The sequence below is a fragment of the Aulonocara sp. 'chitande type north' Nkhata Bay genome, linkage group LG13 (assembly GCF_057382095.1).
Source record: "Aulonocara sp. 'chitande type north' Nkhata Bay isolate Kocher_YH1m ecotype deep benthic linkage group LG13, A_spYH_male_GT1.1, whole genome shotgun sequence".
Lineage (NCBI taxonomy): Eukaryota > Metazoa > Chordata > Actinopteri > Cichliformes > Cichlidae > Aulonocara > Aulonocara sp. 'chitande type north' Nkhata Bay.
The window spans coordinates 32,494,924-32,512,580 of NC_141356.1; the positions used below are offsets into that span (position 1 = coordinate 32,494,924).

Consider the following 17,657-nt stretch of genomic DNA (forward strand, 5'->3'; position numbering starts at 1 on the left):
TAATACCCAGAGAGACACAGACAGCTAACTATAATATTTATGAAAACTGGTTCAGCCACTGAAGGGCAAAACTGGTGGTATCACAGTAAAAATTATTTTAACATTAATTAAAATAAAGCTTAAGTCATGTTAAACCTAAATAACAATTATTTTAAAAAATGAGTCAGCAAAATATTCCTGACTTGTCTGGAGACAGCCGAAACCAGTTAACAAATAAATTAACAATTCTTTCTAAATAAAAACACGGAGTCTTTTGAAAAACATTATTTTAATAAAACGAAACATGAGTTTTAATACTTACCACAGAAATTTGAAGGCAGTTTCTCCAACTTCAGAATCCAAAATCCAGATGAAGCCTGAAAGAAGCCTAATGGCTGCTCTTGCGCTTACTTTTCCCTCCTTTTCAGGTTCTTTTCCCCACAATGCATTGCAGTAGTTGAGAAATACAGAAAAATACCTGTAAATGACTAATACGGAAAATTCCTTCACGTTTATACAGTAGATTGTACTGTATTTTTACGGATTTTTTTTACAGTGTATAGCCCTATTGAACCGGCCAAAGTCGTAGTTGTGCTAAATTTCCTCGAATTCTCCTCGGAGATTTTCGAGTAGCTTCCTTTGTTCTTGAAAGTTCTTTTCCATTTGTCTCATCGCTTCCCGTCCATTCCACATCTTTTTGGTAAGGTCACTAACCTTATTTTCTAAGGCCTTATTTTGTTGTTTGAGTATGTCAACTTGGACATCGTAGTTGTTTATCAGACCGTTATGTGCTTCCTGTGAAACTTTGGGAGTCTGAGCTTGGGTTTGCAACGCCATGTCTTCTGTTGTCAAGGCTTCCTGTGAATCATACAGATTTTTCTTGACCTCTTCAAGCTCTCTTTTCTTTTCCTCAAATTCATGGCACAACAACTCCTTTTCTCTGTTGGTCACGTTAAAATCATGTTGGGAGTCTTTCTCAGTGGCTTTGAAGATCTGGGATTCTCCTTTCACACCCTCATCGTGTGGTTTCAGTTCTTTTTGAGAATCACCACTCCTTTTGGAAAGCTCCTGGAGGTCCTGTTCAAGAAGTTCGTTATGCCGCCTCAATATGTCAATTTCATGTGCAAAGCATTGGAGTTCCAGGGTCTGTCTGAGCTGTTCACTGTCCGTTGTTTTGTTTTCCTCATTCATGATCCTTTTTCTTTCTTCACTCTCTTGTAACTCTTTAAAGGCTGTGTTTGCCTGATGGAGCTCAGTTTTAACAGCCTGTATTTCCTGTTGCATGTCATCTTTTTCCTTTTCAAAGTCCCTTTTCAGCTCACACATGCGTTTTACCGTCACATCATTTTCCTCTCTTAAAGACGGGTTGTCCTTTTCCATGTCTCCCACTTTTATAACCAAGCCTGTCTTGCTGCTTTGCAACTCTCTGATTTCTGCCTCCATTTCCTGCATCACCTCTTTCTGTTGCTGGATCTCTTTGGTTTTGGAGCTGTTTAAATCCTTTAGAATTTGGTTCCAATATTCCAGCTCTTGAATTTTGAAGTGAATTGTTTCATTCTCTAGTTGCAGGTCTCTTTTCCTCTTGTTTTTAGAGAACCCACTTCGTTTGAAGAGAACTTCAATGTTTTTTTGGAGAATCTTGTTCTCATTTATGAGCTCTCTTTTTTGCTCCTTAAGGTCGGCGTTCTCGACTTTAAGGTCACGTATGGTAGAGTTTTGTTGTTTGAGAGTTTTATTCTCATTTTTCAGCTCTTTGATTTGCTGTTTAAGTTTTTCGTTCTCGGCTCTCATGTTGCATACAACAGGATTTGACAGACTCATATTTCAAATTGAAGTTGATGCTAAATCTCTGTACCAACTAAAAGATTTTTTAAAAATACCGTCAACTGTGTCAGAAACGCAAGTTTCCAGTAGTTTCCTGCCTAGTGAATTCTTCCACTCTCTTTGAAAGACTGCCAAGAGTGAGAACCTCTCCCCTATTTATAGGTTTTAGTGTGCTGATGTCATAAAGAAGACCAGAGATCAAAGGGATTCTGGTGAAACGTCACTGTGTCTGGTCTGGGCAGTTCTGAATTGAATAATAACAAAATGACGGGGGGCGTGTCTGGTAGCCATGTGAAGACGTGTTGTACAGGGCTCCTCAATGGACTAACTTTTTTCATAATTCCATTGCTCCAAAACTAACGAACTTTTAACAACAGTACGATAACACGCCCGTGTGCTGCTCTGAGGCACTTTTTACATCTTCAAGGCTACGGTGTACGACATATGAGCAAAACTAGATCGGGGAGAGAGCAGGCCGCAAAAGCCTCGGACCATGCTGAGGACAGACCGGAGGCACCACCCCATGACATGAGTGAGATTATGAGAGCTATTGCTAGCTCTGAAAAGAGGATATTGTATCGATTCAAGCACGAAAGATTTAAATGATAAAATAGACACAATCAAAGAAGATCTGGAGAAGCAAGAGACCCGTTTGGAAAGTGTTGAGTTTGCTTTGAATGTTGTATATTGTATAGCTTTTTTTTTTGTTATACGTAAAATTGTATTGTATTTCTTTAAATTTTTACTTTTTAATTATTTTATTTGCATTTTTTAATCACTAGGGTTTGAGAGTAACGAAATTTCTATTCTCTGTATGTCCTGTACATGTGGCAGAATTGACAAATAAAGTTGACTTGACTTGAATGCTTCTTCAGACCGGACAGTGGAGTTGGAAAACGAGGTTAGCAAGCTGAAATCGGACGTTGCTAAGTTGACCAGCAAGTTGGACGACATCGAGGGGCGACAACGCCGGTGCAATGCACGCATTGTAGGGGTGAAGGAGGGCTTTGAAAACACCGGGAAACCTACGGCAGTTATTGCTACAATGCTGAAAGACATACTGGGCCTCGACTTTACTCCGATGCTGGACCGCGCTCATCGAAGCTTGGGTCAACAGGGAAACTCCCCCAGGGCAATCGTGGTGAAGTTTCACTATTACCAAGAGAAGGAAGAGGTGTTCCGAAGGGCCGCCAAGTCGCAGCCGTTGCTGCTGCAGGACATGAAGATAAGCATTTTTCCTGATTTTACAGCAATGGTGGCAAAGAAACGAGCTGCTTTTATGGAGGCTAAACGTTTGCTCCGAGGCTGGCGTTAAGTTTGGACTTTTGTTTCCAGCTGTTCTCCGCATCACTTCACCGACGGGACAGGACAATCGTTTCACCGACCCAGCGGCTGCAATAGACTTTATCAAAAAAGACTTACTACGGCCGTGAGAGGTACAGCCGAGTGAGAAAAGATAAGTTGGACTCCACATGTGTGATTGCTTGAACTCAAGGGACATAGTTATACGTCGGTGCTGGGGAGATGTCAAGTAAATAATTGGGCCATAGTCATAAAAGGCCGGAAGGTAGAATGATTTTGATTTAATTGATTATGAATACTCTGCCTTCCTTCTTCGTTCCGATTTTTGATATGTTCGAGATATTGCTGTTATTCTGGGGCATTTGATTAGAATAAACACGGGGAAAGTGGAAAATATAAGTTTTGGAGTTTTGTTTAGTTATTAAATGTTATATATTTGCCCAGCTGAGGGGCTGTTTGAGGGTTAACAGTACGTTTAGTCACTGTGCTATCCTAGCCTGGAGGGTTGCGATCTCAGGGATAATAGTAGATCAGCATGGGGTTTTGAGGCTCGTTTTATTTATTTATTTTTTTCCCTCTTTTTTTTTCCTTCTCCCCCTCTTTCTTTTGGGGGGGGGGGGGGGGGGGGGGGGTTCCAGAGGTTGGGACATATTTTTTCTGCACCTGCATTTAGGTACCTGAATGGCAAGCTCGCAAAGTCATCTGCCTCTTCGTTTTATAAGCTGGAATGTTAAAGGTATAAATAATCCGGTTAAACGCACAAGGGTTTTTACTCATTTAAAATAATTGAGATCCGATGTTGTATATCTGCAGGAAACACACCTCCGATCAAGTGAACAAATTAAACTAAAAAAAACATGGATAAGCCAAATATTTAGCTCAAAATTTGAGGATAGATCACGGGGTGTGGCTATTCTAATTAGGAAGGGGATTCCATTTATTCCACTATCAACTGTGGCGGATACCAGAGGGAGATATATTATTATACAGGGCAGGTTGTATGGGAAACAAGTAATTCTTGCTAATGTATATGGACCAAACTGGGACGACCCAAATTTTTATTGTACCTTTTTAAAACACCTGCCAGATTTAACAGAGTCCCATTTGATACTGGGTGGTGACTTTAACTGCGTACTTAATCCTCAACTTGACAGATCAAACCCAAAACCTGATAGCAAAATTTCAAAAGCGGGTAATGTTCTTAAATCCTTTATGCAATCTTATGCTTTTTTTGACCCCTGGAGGGACAAAAATCCTACATCTAAACAATTCTCATTTTTCTCACCAGTGCACTGGTCATACTCACGGATCGATTTTTTTTGTTGTAGATAGTAGAATTCTTCCCAAGGTTTTAGATTGCCAATACAACTCTATTGTTATCTCATACCACAGTCCAGTACAATTAGATGTAAATTTTTTATGAACGCTTAAGTCAAAAACCGGCCTGGCGACTTGATCCTTTACTCCTAACTAAAGACTCATTTAAAAAAATGGTCTCTGAGCAAATACAGTTTTTCTTAGAGACAAATCAAACCCAAGGGATGAAAATGACTGTTGTATGGGAGGCATTAAAGGCCTATCTTAGAGGCCAGATAATTTCATATGTATCATTTCAAAAAAAGAAATACTTACAACAAATGAACAACCTAGCCAACAGTATAAAAGAGATTGACTGCTTATATGCAGAAAATCCAACACCAGACCTATATAAGAGAAAATTATTACTAAATTCAGAATACAAAATTCGGTCCATTCAGCAAACAGAACGTTTATTTTTCAAATCAAGGCAAAAGTTCTATGAACATGGGGAAAGAGCCGGAAAACTTTTGGCACATCAAATTAAGCAATCCATATCAGCTAACACGATTTCTGAAATCTGTAAAACCTCTGGAGAAAAGACGTCTGATCCGAAAACCATTAATGACCAGTTTAAAATGTTCTATTCCAATCTTTATACCTCAGATCCGGTTGATGAAAAAAAGATTGCTGAAACGCTTGATAGATTACCGATTCCACAAATATCGGTAAATGACAGAACAGAAATTGATAGAGAGATAACCATTAGTGAAATTGTCGAAGTAATTAAATCAATGCAAAGTAATAAGGCACCGGGACCTGATGGTTTCCCTATTGAACTATATAAAATGTTTATAGACAAACTAGCACCAATACTCAAAGATGTATACCAGGAAATATTCTATGGTTTGAAGTTTTTTTACAATTTATTTTCAGGAGAAACTTTTAACACCTTTGACGCTCTGATGAGAGATTACAATATACCAACCTCACATATGTTTAGATACCTGCAAATACGAAGTTTTGCAAAAGCATTGTTTCCTTCTTTCCCCTACCTACCTCCTAAAAATCAAGTGGATACCATTTTGGAAATGGATCCTTTTGGCAAAAGGAGAATCTCCGCCATATACAAACTGATACAGAGCTTAAGGCCTGTTACTTGGGGAAAAAACTAAAAATAATTGGGAAAAAGACATTGGGGTGGATTTATCTGATGATGAGTGGAGATCTTGTTTGAATCGTATACATACTTCCTCCCTTTGCATTCGCCATGGTTTAATTCAGTTTAAAATTCTTCATCGTCTTCATTATACAAGAGAGAGGCTTTCAAAATTTTTCCCAGAAGCCGATCCTGCCTGTCCCAGGTGTGGACATAATCCAGCAAATGAGGGTCACATGATGTGGTCTTGTCCGAACCTGGATAATTACTGGGGAAATATATTTAAAGTATTATCTCATATCAGTGCTGTTAGCAGAGCTGCTCTGTGCAGCGTTATGGCATAATAATTTTAAGGGAGAATAAAAAGTCGACACACGTATCTCATTCCTGACGGAGGACTCTACCACTACACTTCTCCAGTCCATTCACAGAGTCGTTGCATGGTAAGACATGGATAGGAAGTGGGCGGAGCCTTTTACCGTCATTTTATTACGACGCAAAGTACAAACACCTGTGGACACACAATCCAACACCCCCACTTGTACACAGGTTGGGGAAAAACAATCCTCCGGAAAAAACATCTTACATTCCAAACACAAATACAGAGAATTTTTCTAACTTAGACTTTGAAACTGGTTTCGTCATCATATCTGCTACCATTGACTCAGTTGGACAGTAATCAATGAGCACTTTCCTTTCATGTACAGCTGACCTTATAAAATGATATTTCACATCAATGTGTTTACATCTTTGTCTGTTCACTGGATTTTTTGACAAAGCGATTGTTCCCTGATTGTCCTCCAATATCATAGGTATTTCATACTCAAACTCATCAAGATCTTGAATCAAATAAGTCAAATACATACATTCCTGAATTGTTCCTGCTAATGCCATGTATTCGGCTTCACAAGTTGATAGTGCTGTAGTTGTCTGCTTTTTGGTTTTCCATGATATCAAAGGACCATTTTCATTTAGGCTTACACAATAACCTGTCATACTGCGTCTATCAGAAACATCGGATGCCCAATCTGCATCACTGTATGCTTGTAGACCTAGTTTTCCACTTGAACGTTTCCTAAAACACAGTTCTTTTCCTCGACTACCTTTTAGATACCTCAGAACATGTTTCACTGCTGTCCAATCATCAACAGTTGGCGCATTGAAATGTTGTGACAGTTTGCTGACAACATAGCTTAAATCAGGTCGTGTACAATAGCTCAGATAAATAAGACATCCTACCGCTTCACGATATCTCCTCACATCTGGTAATGTCTCGGATTTATCAGAATGAGTCCATTTCTGTTCACAGGGTGTTAACCTTGGCTTACAGTTTTGCATGTTAAATCTCTTTAAAATGTTCTCAATATATATTTTCTGTGACATTTTGACACATTCTTTTTCTTGAATAAAATCTATTCCTAGAAAATGGTTAAGCTTCCCCAGATCTTTCATTTGGAATTTAGAAGAGAGCATTTCTTTCACGCCTGAAAGCACATTTTCATTGTTAGCTGCAATGAGTAAATCATCCACCCACACTATGATGATTACTTTTTCACTTTCAGTTTCTTTTGAATACACACAATGATCAGCAATATTTTGTCTAAATCCACAACTGCTTAAATAGTCATGTAAGGTTTGGTTCCAGTTACGACCCGATTGCTTCAGCCCATAAAGTGATTTCTTTAGTCTGTACACCAGTTTATTAGTCTCACTTGATTCTGTCTCAAAACCTTCTGGTTGTTGTATATATATTTCTTCATTTATTGGTGCGTGTAGATAGGCGGTTTTTACATCCATCTGGTGAACCAACATATCATCCTGAACCACTTTCTGCATCAAAACTCTCACACTCGATAAGTTAGCAGTCGGTGAAAAAGTCTCCTCATAATCAACTCCTTTTGTTTGACTAAAACCTTTAGCCACAAATCGAGCTTTATATCTGTCTGATCCGTCTGAGTTCTTTTTAACGGCATAAACCCATTTACCCCCCACTGCTTTCTTACCCTCTGGTAAAGTGGTTAAAGTAAATGTGTCATTCTCCTTAAGGGATTGAATTTCTTCATTCATCGCTTTTTCCCATTCTTTTGACTCACTTGACACAATAGCTTCGCTAAATGATGTGGGTATTTCACACAACAATCTGTAGCAATAATCAACACTGGTTTGCATCTGTTCATTTTCACACTCTTTCACATCCGTGATATAATCACTCAAATAATCAGGTCTCTTTCTGATTCTGGATGGATAACGTGTAGCTCCAGCATCTACTTTATCATCGGTTTTAACCTCGGACTCAGTTTGACTGCTTTCACTACCATCTGGAATATCCTCATCCTTCGTCTGTTTGGGTTCACCATCTTTTCTGGATTCATAAACCTCATCTTCATACATCTGATCACTCTGTGTTTGTTGATCCATTGTCGCGGGATTTAGTATTTTTATCAATCTGTGCTTTTCAACTTTCCCGGTTTTTGGGAAATAGATCAAATATGCTGGACTATTTTTGTCATATCCCAAGAAAACACCTTTGTCGCATCTTGGATCCAGCTTTCCCCTATTTTGTTTATAAGCATAGCACAATGATCCGAATTTTTTCATTCTAGAAAGATCAGGTCTTTTTCCAGTTAACATCTTATACGCTGTCTGACCTGTGCGTTTGTTAAAACATCGGTTCCGAATCACTCCCGCGGTTTGTACTGCATATGGCCATAAAGACTTTGGCAATTCGCTCTCAACTAACATGCATCTCGCCATGTCAAAAAGTGTACGCCAGTTCCTCTCTGCTGTTCCGTTTTGATGAGGCGAATATGGCGCCGAAGTTTCCTGCCTAATGCCGTGTCTACTTAATAAATCTCTGAACTGTCTGCTTGTAAATTCAGTTCCATTATCAGAACGAAAGCACTTGATTTTCCCATATGACGCCACCTCTGCAATAAATCTTTCAGTTGCTTGAGTTGTATCACTTTTGTGTTTCAGATTATATACAAATGTTGCACCTGAATAATCATCAACAAACGACAAAACATACTTAAACCCTTCTTTAGAGTTTGGCGTAATCGGACCAGCTAAATCCGTATGTACCAACTCTAATGCTGCCCTGGCCTTTTCATCTGGTTCTCGGTTCCTAGTTTGAGTAAACTTCCCTTGTATACAGGCTTCACATTGCATGTTTTTGTTGATTTTACCCTTAATTTCCATTCCATCAACGACATTTTGCAGATTTTGAACATCCTCATAATTACAGTGTCCTAGAATTTCATGCCACGTTTGCATATCAAAACATCCATTACATTTCTCTTCAAACTCTTGCACAGTGTTTATAAAGAACAGTCTCTCGTGTTCATATATAGGGAATTTTGTTCCATCAACATGTTTAAGAAAACTGTCCCCGTGTTTGAAAACCACAGTGGCTCCGTTACTAGTAGCTGCTTTTACTGACAAAATGTCCTGTGGAAACGATGGAATGTAGAGTGCTTGTTTCAATGTGACCTTGTGACTGCGTCCTTTACTGTCAATCATACTTATCTCAGCATCTCCTCGCCGCTTTGCAGCTCCTCTGCTCCGCCTTCCGTCAGCCAACTCTACACAATGAGCCTCGGGTCGAAATGTGTCATCAAAAGTCTTAAAACTCTCGATCTTCGTAAAGATATGTGACGTCGCTCCCGTATCCACCAGTAGCTGGTTATTCAGCATCTCTTGGCCGCCGTCCGGGACCCTCTGGGGTTCGGAGCCCGTCCTGAACGCGTAGTCCTTCTCCACAACCCCTCTCGCTTCATCCCGTCTTAGCTTCCTTCTACAGGTCGCATCTTTGTGTGTACTACTCCGGCAAAAACTGCACCATACTCTGGATCGGCACGTTCTTGCAGTGTGTCCCTTTAGTCCACATTTAAAACACACAATCTCATTATTCTTTGATCTTCGGTCATCTGCTCGCCATGAAGTAGAATCCTGGTCTAATTGCACTTTTGTCCTCATTACGTTGTCATCAGTTACAGCCGCACGCATTCTCTCGGTTTCTTCATAACTTCTGAGTTTTACTTTAAACTCTGAAAATGTGGTTTTTGCTTCGCTCTGTGTAACGTGCACAATCAGGGGTTTAAACGTCTCTGGTAGACCTCTCATTATCATTGCGATCAGAAGTCCATCAGTTAATGACTCACCCGCATTTTTTAACGCTGTGATAATTGCTTCTGCTCGGATAATATAGTCCGTCACACTTTCATTCTTTTCATTTGTGAGAGAAGTAAGTTCGGTGTACAGACTTATGATCCTTGGCTTGCCCACTCCTGCATAATGACCTCTCAAAATTTTTAGGGCTTTCCGTCCGTCATCAACTGCATCTCTCATAACTAACGATAAACTTTTGTCATCCAGAAATTGTATCAACTCTGCATATGCTTCTGCATTTTTGTCATCATCTTCACCATCGGCTTCTTCATCACCCTCAGCCTTTAAGATAAGATAAGATAAGATAAGATAAGATAGAACTTTATTAATCCCTCGGGTGGGTTCCTCTGGGAAATTCGACTTCCAAAAAGCACAGCAACGACCGAAGTTACAGTTACTGAATTGTTATATATATATATATATATATATATATATATATATATATATATATATATATATATATATATATATATATATATATATATACACACACACACACACATATATAAATACAGAGACAAATATAAATAAAATATACGAAGGGGATAAATAGGAATAAAAAATAAAAAAAATACAAGTGAATTGCACATTTCAAGTATTGAGTCTATTGCACTGTTGACTATTTACAAAAGGTATTGTACAGTGAGGTGAAGAGGCACTACAGCTTAGTTGTTCCCCCCTCCTTTGTCCTCCTGTTTCCCCTCCCTCTCCCCTCCAGAGAGGAGTTAAACAGTCTGATGGCGTGTGGGACAAAGGAGTTTTTAAGTCTGTTAGTTCTTGTCTTGGGGAGAAGCAACCTGTCACTGAACAGACTCTTCTGATTGTTTATGGCCGTGTGCAGAGGATGCCCAGCATTGTTCATAATGTCCATCAGTTTCTTTAATGTCCTTTTCTCTGCCACTGTCACCAGAGTGTCCAGCTTCATGCCGACCACAGAGCTAGCCTTCCTGATCAGTTTCTCCAGCCTGCATGAGTCCCTCTTTGCTGTGCTGCTCCCCCAGCACACCACAGCATAGAAAAGTACTCCAGCAACCACCGACTGGTAAAACATCCTCAGGAGCTTCCTGCAGATGTTGAAAGACCTCAGCCTCCTGAGGAAGTACAGTCGGCTTTGGGCTTTTTTTATACAGGTGCTCTGTGTTGCATGACCAGTCCAGTTTATTGTCCACCCACAGCCCGAGGTACTTGTACTTGTTGACCACCTCCACCTCCTCCCCCTCTATCTGAACCGGCAGTGGACCTTCTCTGGACCTCCCGAAGTCCACAACCAGTTCCTTAGTCTTTGAGGTGTTGAGTTGCAGGTGGTTTGTGTGACTCCATGCGACAAAGTTCCTCACCAGACTTCTGTACTCCTCTTCCTGATCATCCCAGATACACCCCATGATGGCTGTGTCATCTGAAGATGACATCTTTCAAACCTTGTAGTCTGAGATGACCAAGGAACTTCGTTTCCCATATCTCATATTTCCTTTCATCTCCATCAAACTGCAAACGGGAATATCGACTGCCCGACTCTGCCGTGCGTCTGCTCATGATGCACAAAAACGCTTACTCACTCAACCGTGCCAAACTTTTAACACCTGCCGGTAACTTGCGGTTTCAGGAAACGCTGCCCTTCCTTTGGCAGTTACAGGATCTCTTTACTGCTGCTCTGGGCCCATAACCTGTTAGCAGAGCTGCTCTGTGCAGCGTTATGGCATAATAATTTTAAGGGAGAATAAAAAGTCGACACACATATCTCATTCCTGACGGAGGACTCTACCACTACACTTCTCCAGTCCATTCACAGAGTCGTTGCATGGTAAGACATGGATAGGAAGTGGGCGGAGCCTTTTACCGTCATTTTATTACGACGCAAAGTACAAACACCTGTGGACACACAATCCAACAAGTGCGCAGAATTTAATGCTTGATTTCCGCATTGGCATTTTTGGAGTTATGCCATCTCAATACAAAATTAGTAAATCTCAGGAAAATGCCATAGCATTTGCTACATTGCTTGCCAGTAGACTTACTCTATTCCACTGGAAGTCTGATAAGGCTCCTCCACACATACAATGGTTAAAGGAGGTGCTTTTCTTTTTACCACTGGAAAAACTTAGATACAGAGTTCTCTCATCACAACAAAAATTCTCTGCGACTTGGAACCCATTTATTGACTATATAAAAACGTGTTTTCCAGATGTGTGACATACGTTTTTTGTCTGTTTTTGTTTTGTTTCTGTTTACATGAGCCTCGGGTGGGGGTGGGGGGTTCTCTTTTTTTTGTTTTGTTTTGTTTCTTGTATAATGGCAACGTTTTCATTATGTATTGTGACCATGATTTGTGAAAAAAAATTAAAATAAATTATAAAAAAAAGAAGAAAAAAAGAATAATAACAAAATGCAGATTGATGGTAATTGTAACTGATAATGGTTACATGAATTATAAACACCCAATAAATATTATTTAGAAATCCAAACTGTGGTGGAGGAGTGGTCCCTGGCACAGCCGCAGGGGAGGAGTGATGCAGTGAGCTCAAGGGGGCGGTGCCAGGGAGGCTGCAGGGACAGGTGGTGATGATCTTCCTAACGAGGTTTTCCTTTTTATACAGTCAAGCCGGAGACCAGAGTGAGCAGGAGCATGTGCAGAAGACCAACCGGAGAGTTGGTGAACAGGTTGGCAAACCATGAAAGCCATATGTGTGGTGCTTCAACAAACACTCGTCCAGAGTGATCAACATAACAGTGTGTCGGGTTGACTTTTATACAAACAAACCAAAAAAAACAAAAACATGTCATTGTGAAGCTTTGGCAAATACTAGATTGGTCAACTGATGTGCCGTAAGCATCTGTCAGGCTCTCTGACAGTTAGTTAGTGTTGCCTACAGTTAAAATATGTAATTGTGGTGAAGAGTTAGTATGATTTTACATAAATGGAATCCACATTTAGGAGCCCTTCAGTAAATCCAGGCCAAGCTAAGAAGATGAGCAATGGGAGAAAGACCAAGGACAGAACACATGGAGATGACTGACCAGCGAGCTTTTAATGCTTAAACCTCGTCAAAGTAACTTTTTGTTGTGACTAAATTGTAAAGAGGGATGTGTGTGTATAGAAAGATGGCTGTTAGAGTAGCAGATGTTTAATTTTGTCTAAATTCACTATTAATTTACCTAATCAATTCAAATCAGAGGGAGAGGACAAAGAGATTGTACAAGATCAGGAAGAACAAGGTGAGCCAAAGAGTGAAGGGAGATGGAAAAAACAATAATTATTTTTCACAAAATAATTTTACATACAATTCATGAATATTTTGTGTGCTTTCCAGTAGCTTTCAGGAGCTAAGGGAGTATGAAAGAGATTATCTGGATGCTGAAATGATTGGTAAAATACATTAGGCCAATAATAGTAGACCTGTGCTACATTTGTCCAGCTAGGCAACACATATTTCTGCATAAGAGATACATGAGACACCCTTTAAATAAGCAAATTTCATGTTTAAAACATGGAAATGCAGCCAAAATGGACCATACAATGGCCTCAGTGAATACGTAAATACCTTAAACTGTTGTTGATTTTGGGAAGTTTCAGATAGTTTGGATTCATTAATGACTTTTATTATGTTTTCATTTTTCCCCATCTTGTTTTTTTTTTTCATCTTGCATTGAAAACAGGAAGTTTCATTTTTCTCCAGAAATCCAAATAATCAGCACCAGGAAAAGCTCAGGTTTGCTTTATGATGGTCGTTTGTCAGAGTTATATGAGTTTGGGAGAAACTGTGGCAAAGCTGGAAGGAGGCAGAGGTTGTGCCCGTACATGAACCAGGGAAATACAGACCTGTTATCATTATACATCTGTAAAATAATGGAGCGAATGAATGAAAGACTAAAGCACTACACAGAAAGTAAAGGACGCGTACATAAACATCAAAGTGTTTCAGAAGAGGATCTGGTGTGTTTGGAACATGAACTCAGGAAACCAGTGGGCGGATGTTCATGATGTGGATAAAAGATTTTTAAGACAAATACGAGTGAGAATTCACTCGGAGAGGTTTCCTGTAGAAAACGGGAGCATAGTGACTTTGTTATTTTCCTTAATGATAAATGATGTGACATAGAGGGTGGGATGGGGTTTCCCTTCCATGGAGCAACTCATCTTTTCCTGCTGGGAGTGACTGGGAAAGATGAAGAGTGGTGGTATAAGTGGGGTATAAATTTTTCAGTTGATAAGAGCAAGACAATGTTTTACAGGAAAAAGAGTTGGAGAAGAAGTGAAGCTTCAGTTATAGAGTCAGGAGTTAGAGGGAGTAAATTTAAGTTTCTTGGGCTGTGGTTGGGTGAAAATGTAACCTGGGCTGTACAAGGAGCTTTGGATGGACTGTGGCTCAGAGAGCATCGGGTCAGAGTTACAGCAATACCTCCATGAATACTTCCTCCACAGAAGGTTTCACATTACAGGGACAGGGCATTTACTTTAAACTCACATACAGTACAGGCTTACATCAGTATTATTAGTATTTTATACACAGATGCATCGGAGAACAGAGCCAGTCAAAGTGGGGGAAAGGGTCACGGATGGACTGAGTATACAGTAATGCTCCCAGTACTGTCAGCTGTTCAATGGACACAAGACACGAGACCGTTACATCAGTCGTCTGTTCAGACTCAAGCTCGTCATTGGCCAGTTTACAGTGATGACAGACTTGCAGGTGGGTTTGTGTGGAGTCAGAGCCAATGAAATGGCAGATAGAGCTGCGAGGGAAGCCACAAACCAAAGATTAGTAACCCGGCTGTTAGCTTCTGTCAGGCAGAGAAACAGAGCCGCAAGGCAAGAAATGCAGGAGAGATGGAGAGGAGGAGCACGGGAAGGAGTGGGGTGACCGACAGTCCTCTTTTCCCTGGACATGTCCACTTTCCACGTTCTGTCCGGGGGGATTTTCGAGACTGATGAAAATGTCCGGGTTTTTCTATAGGCCTACAGAGGACCCATATGTGTGACATCATCCCGAGCTGCTGCTTTGCGAGTGGTTGTTCTGCCTGACAGACGGGACAGGGCGCGGCTGATGATGTTTAGAAGAAGCCAAAGCGCAAGTGCAGCTTTTCAGACGAACCGCAAAAGAAATTTCCCTCGTACCGTCGCGGGACTGGTCATCTTTCTTATACAGATGAGGCTTTATTTCTGTACCATTATTTTAATTCCAGAGGTTTTTAAGTTGTTGTTTTTGCACTTGTTGGCTTGTAAAAGCCTGTATGACATTTTTTTATTTCACCGTTCATTAACCGCACAGAGAAGGCATGGTTTAAATATGTTAACATTTTCTTTAAGTAAACATTATTAAAGTTCTTCATGACTGGGCCAAGTGTCCTCTTTTTTGGAAATCACAATATGGTCACATTTCAAGAATAAGATGTGGACATACTGGTTCGAACACTACACTGTTGATGGTGGGGAAATATAACAGGGAAATGTGAGGAAACCGTGGATCATGTCTCACAGTATCAGGTGGAGAGAAGCCCACTGATCCACTGACCCAGAACCTGAAGGTTAGCGGGCCTTGTTCCAGTTTGTAAAAGAGGGTAAAATGTTTGGGAGGACGGAGGGTTTTGTAGAGGTCGTTCCGGTCCACACCGGCTGGTGGCGGTAATGCACCGTTTTGTTGTTTGCCAACCGCCAACAACATTTAGAAGAAGACGAATCCCTGCTCGCTGTCAGAGCAGGCTGCTGCTTCACTCGCTCCAACAAGCACCGAACCTGCACACGGTGACCGCGCGCTTTGCAACCGAGCCAAACCGAACCGAGCCGAGCGCAACATGAACGAGTCGGCGGGACTGCGCTTCCGGCGGCTGCACCGCCCGCAGGTGATCACCGACGAGCTGCCGGAGCAGCGGCGCAAAGGGTCCAGGTAAGAGCCGCTGGGTTTGTTCTCACCGAGGCGGTGTTGAGCAGCCCACGGGGACACGCTGCGTGTTTCTGTTAGCCTTCGTGTTCGGGGTCTTCTCACTCACACACGTTGACTCTTTCCACGCTCGCCTCGTTAGCTCGTGATGCGCACCTGTAAATGTGATCGTGCAGGTGTGTTTACGAGGACGCCTGCATTAATGAAGCTAGTGTGGGGAACGCGGTTGATTGTGGGGTCAGGTGGGTCCGGTTCCGGGGTGGGTCCCTGAGGAGCCCCGCTGCAGTCACGTCTCTGTTTCTGCTCTCAGCACCTACAGCGGGAAGATCTTCCGGGTCACGCTGCTTTCTCTGGGCGTCCTCCTGCTTCTTCCTCTCCTGGTCATCATCCTCATCCTCGAGTCTCCCATCAAGCCTGAAGTCTTCACGTGAGTGACACAAGTCAGCCGCTTAATGAATAATTCGTTTGGCTACAAACATCAGCGCGTTCAGAAAAGAGTTTAGATGTTTTCAAAATAAAATCCATAAAAACGTGTGAAAGATCCCAATGTTTCAATCCTGGAATAACTCGATGAATAAAAACAGAAAGTAACTCTGTAATCTGAAACTGTCTGTTCAGAGAAAGTCACAATATTCATGTTAAATCCTTTTTGAAATAAAAGTTAACGAGTTTTTGCTGCTGCCCCTGCTGGTCGGTCGTGGTGCTGCAGGCTGAAAGAACCGCCCATGATGAAGGGCTGCTGGGAGCCCAACCTGAAGCTCAGAGAAGCTCAGAGACTGTTTGAGGACCAGCTCGTCGGCCCCGAGTCCATCGCTAACATCGGAGGTTGGTGTCAGACGTCGGCGGCGACCGCGGCGAGGAGCGCCGAGAGCTGACAGATTGTCCCTCTGTGTCTGCAGATGTTCTGTTCTCGGGAACAGCTGACGGGAAAATCGTGAAGCTGGTCGGTCGGAGGATCCATATGGTGACGAGACTCGGGAAGCTGCCGTGTGGTGAGTCGTGCTCGTTTGTGCTTCCGGTCTTCACGTGCTGCCTCCTCTTCCTGTGCGCTGTCAGAGTTTGTGGGCGTGGCCTGGACTTCAGGTTAGAAACACTTCAGCATGTCCAGGTTTCATGTGTTAGCCAGCTAGACGAAACCTAAATGATTGGCCGGTGTCCAGGTGCGACGCGGTGCTCACCTGCGTCCAGGTGTACCCGCCTCCCTCTGCTCAGGGCTTTAAACCTTACATCATGTGACGGAGCTGCAGGTGAGCCAGCCTGAGCTCTGTCACATGCTGACAATGAGCGAGATCAAACCGTCAGCCTGTGTTGAGCAAGGCGTTACTGTCAGCCTGCCTGCAGCCACACGCTTGCTTCATTTTGGAGTTTCCCAATAAATAACTGACAGTTCGACCTTCAGCCCTGATCTGCCGCTTTCAACACAAACACGTGAGAGACCTCGGATGAACCCGGCGACACGCTCAAACCTGCACAGCGTCACAGCACACCTGACACGCAGGTAACAGCACGCCGTCTGCTGACTCCAACTCAAACCAGCTGATTAAGCTGAAGTCTCTGGTTTAAGTTTAAACTTTCAGCCAGGTGTGTCAGGAAGAACCTGAACAGGAAGTTCAGGTCAGCGAAGGTAACGTGAGCTCGCTGTGGTGCTTCCTCCAGCAGGAAGCAGAAGCTCTGAGCTTTGTGCTCGTTGACGTTTGGAGCCTGTTTGTGCCAAAATAAAAGAATCGAACAACCTGAAAAGATTTCTTTTTAACCTTCCTCACACGTCTGTGTCCAAGCACATCTTGCACCCTTTCTGATTGGTCGATGTCCAGCAGGTTCCAGAGAGGACGAGCCCAACTGCGGGAGGCCGCTGGGGATCAGAGTCGGACCCAACGGGACGCTGTTTGTAGCCGATGCCTACCTGGGTCTGTTCGAGGTCAACCCCACCACTGGTGAGTGATCCCACTTCCCACGCTTCCTGCCTGCTGGGCTCAGGTGAGTTTCGTAGATGTCTTGTGACTGAAAGGTTCTGGCGCTCAAAAGTCTAATTCTGGGTTTTACTGTAGCACATC

General features: G+C 42.1%; 2 protein-coding genes across 3 annotated transcripts in view; one reads left to right on the top strand and one right to left on the bottom strand.

Moving 5' to 3' along the window:
• Positions 1–538: 538 nt before the first annotated feature.
• Positions 539–1,947, bottom strand: LOC147316494 (uncharacterized). Its single transcript, XM_086260008.1, has one exon. The coding sequence runs from the start codon at positions 1,798–1,800 to the stop codon at positions 574–576; it is 1,227 nt and encodes a 408-aa protein (XP_086116134.1). The 5' UTR covers positions 1,801–1,947; the 3' UTR covers positions 539–573.
• A 12,544-nt stretch (positions 1,948–14,491) lies between these two features.
• Positions 14,492–17,657, top strand: part of apmap (adipocyte plasma membrane associated protein) — a 9,698-nt gene continuing 6,532 nt past the window's right edge. The window contains exons 1-5 of one of the 2 annotated variants that reach the window (XM_086260009.1): positions 14,492–15,609; positions 15,914–16,030; positions 16,313–16,428; positions 16,503–16,595; positions 17,418–17,537. In XM_086260009.1, coding sequence (XP_086116135.1) covers positions 15,518–15,609; positions 15,914–16,030; positions 16,313–16,428; positions 16,503–16,595; positions 17,418–17,537 — 538 coding nt within the window. In that variant the 5' untranslated portion in view covers positions 14,492–15,517. The remainder of the gene's footprint in view (positions 15,610–15,913; positions 16,031–16,312; positions 16,429–16,502; positions 16,596–17,417; positions 17,538–17,657) is intronic. The other variant, XM_086260010.1, reaches the window with a different exon arrangement.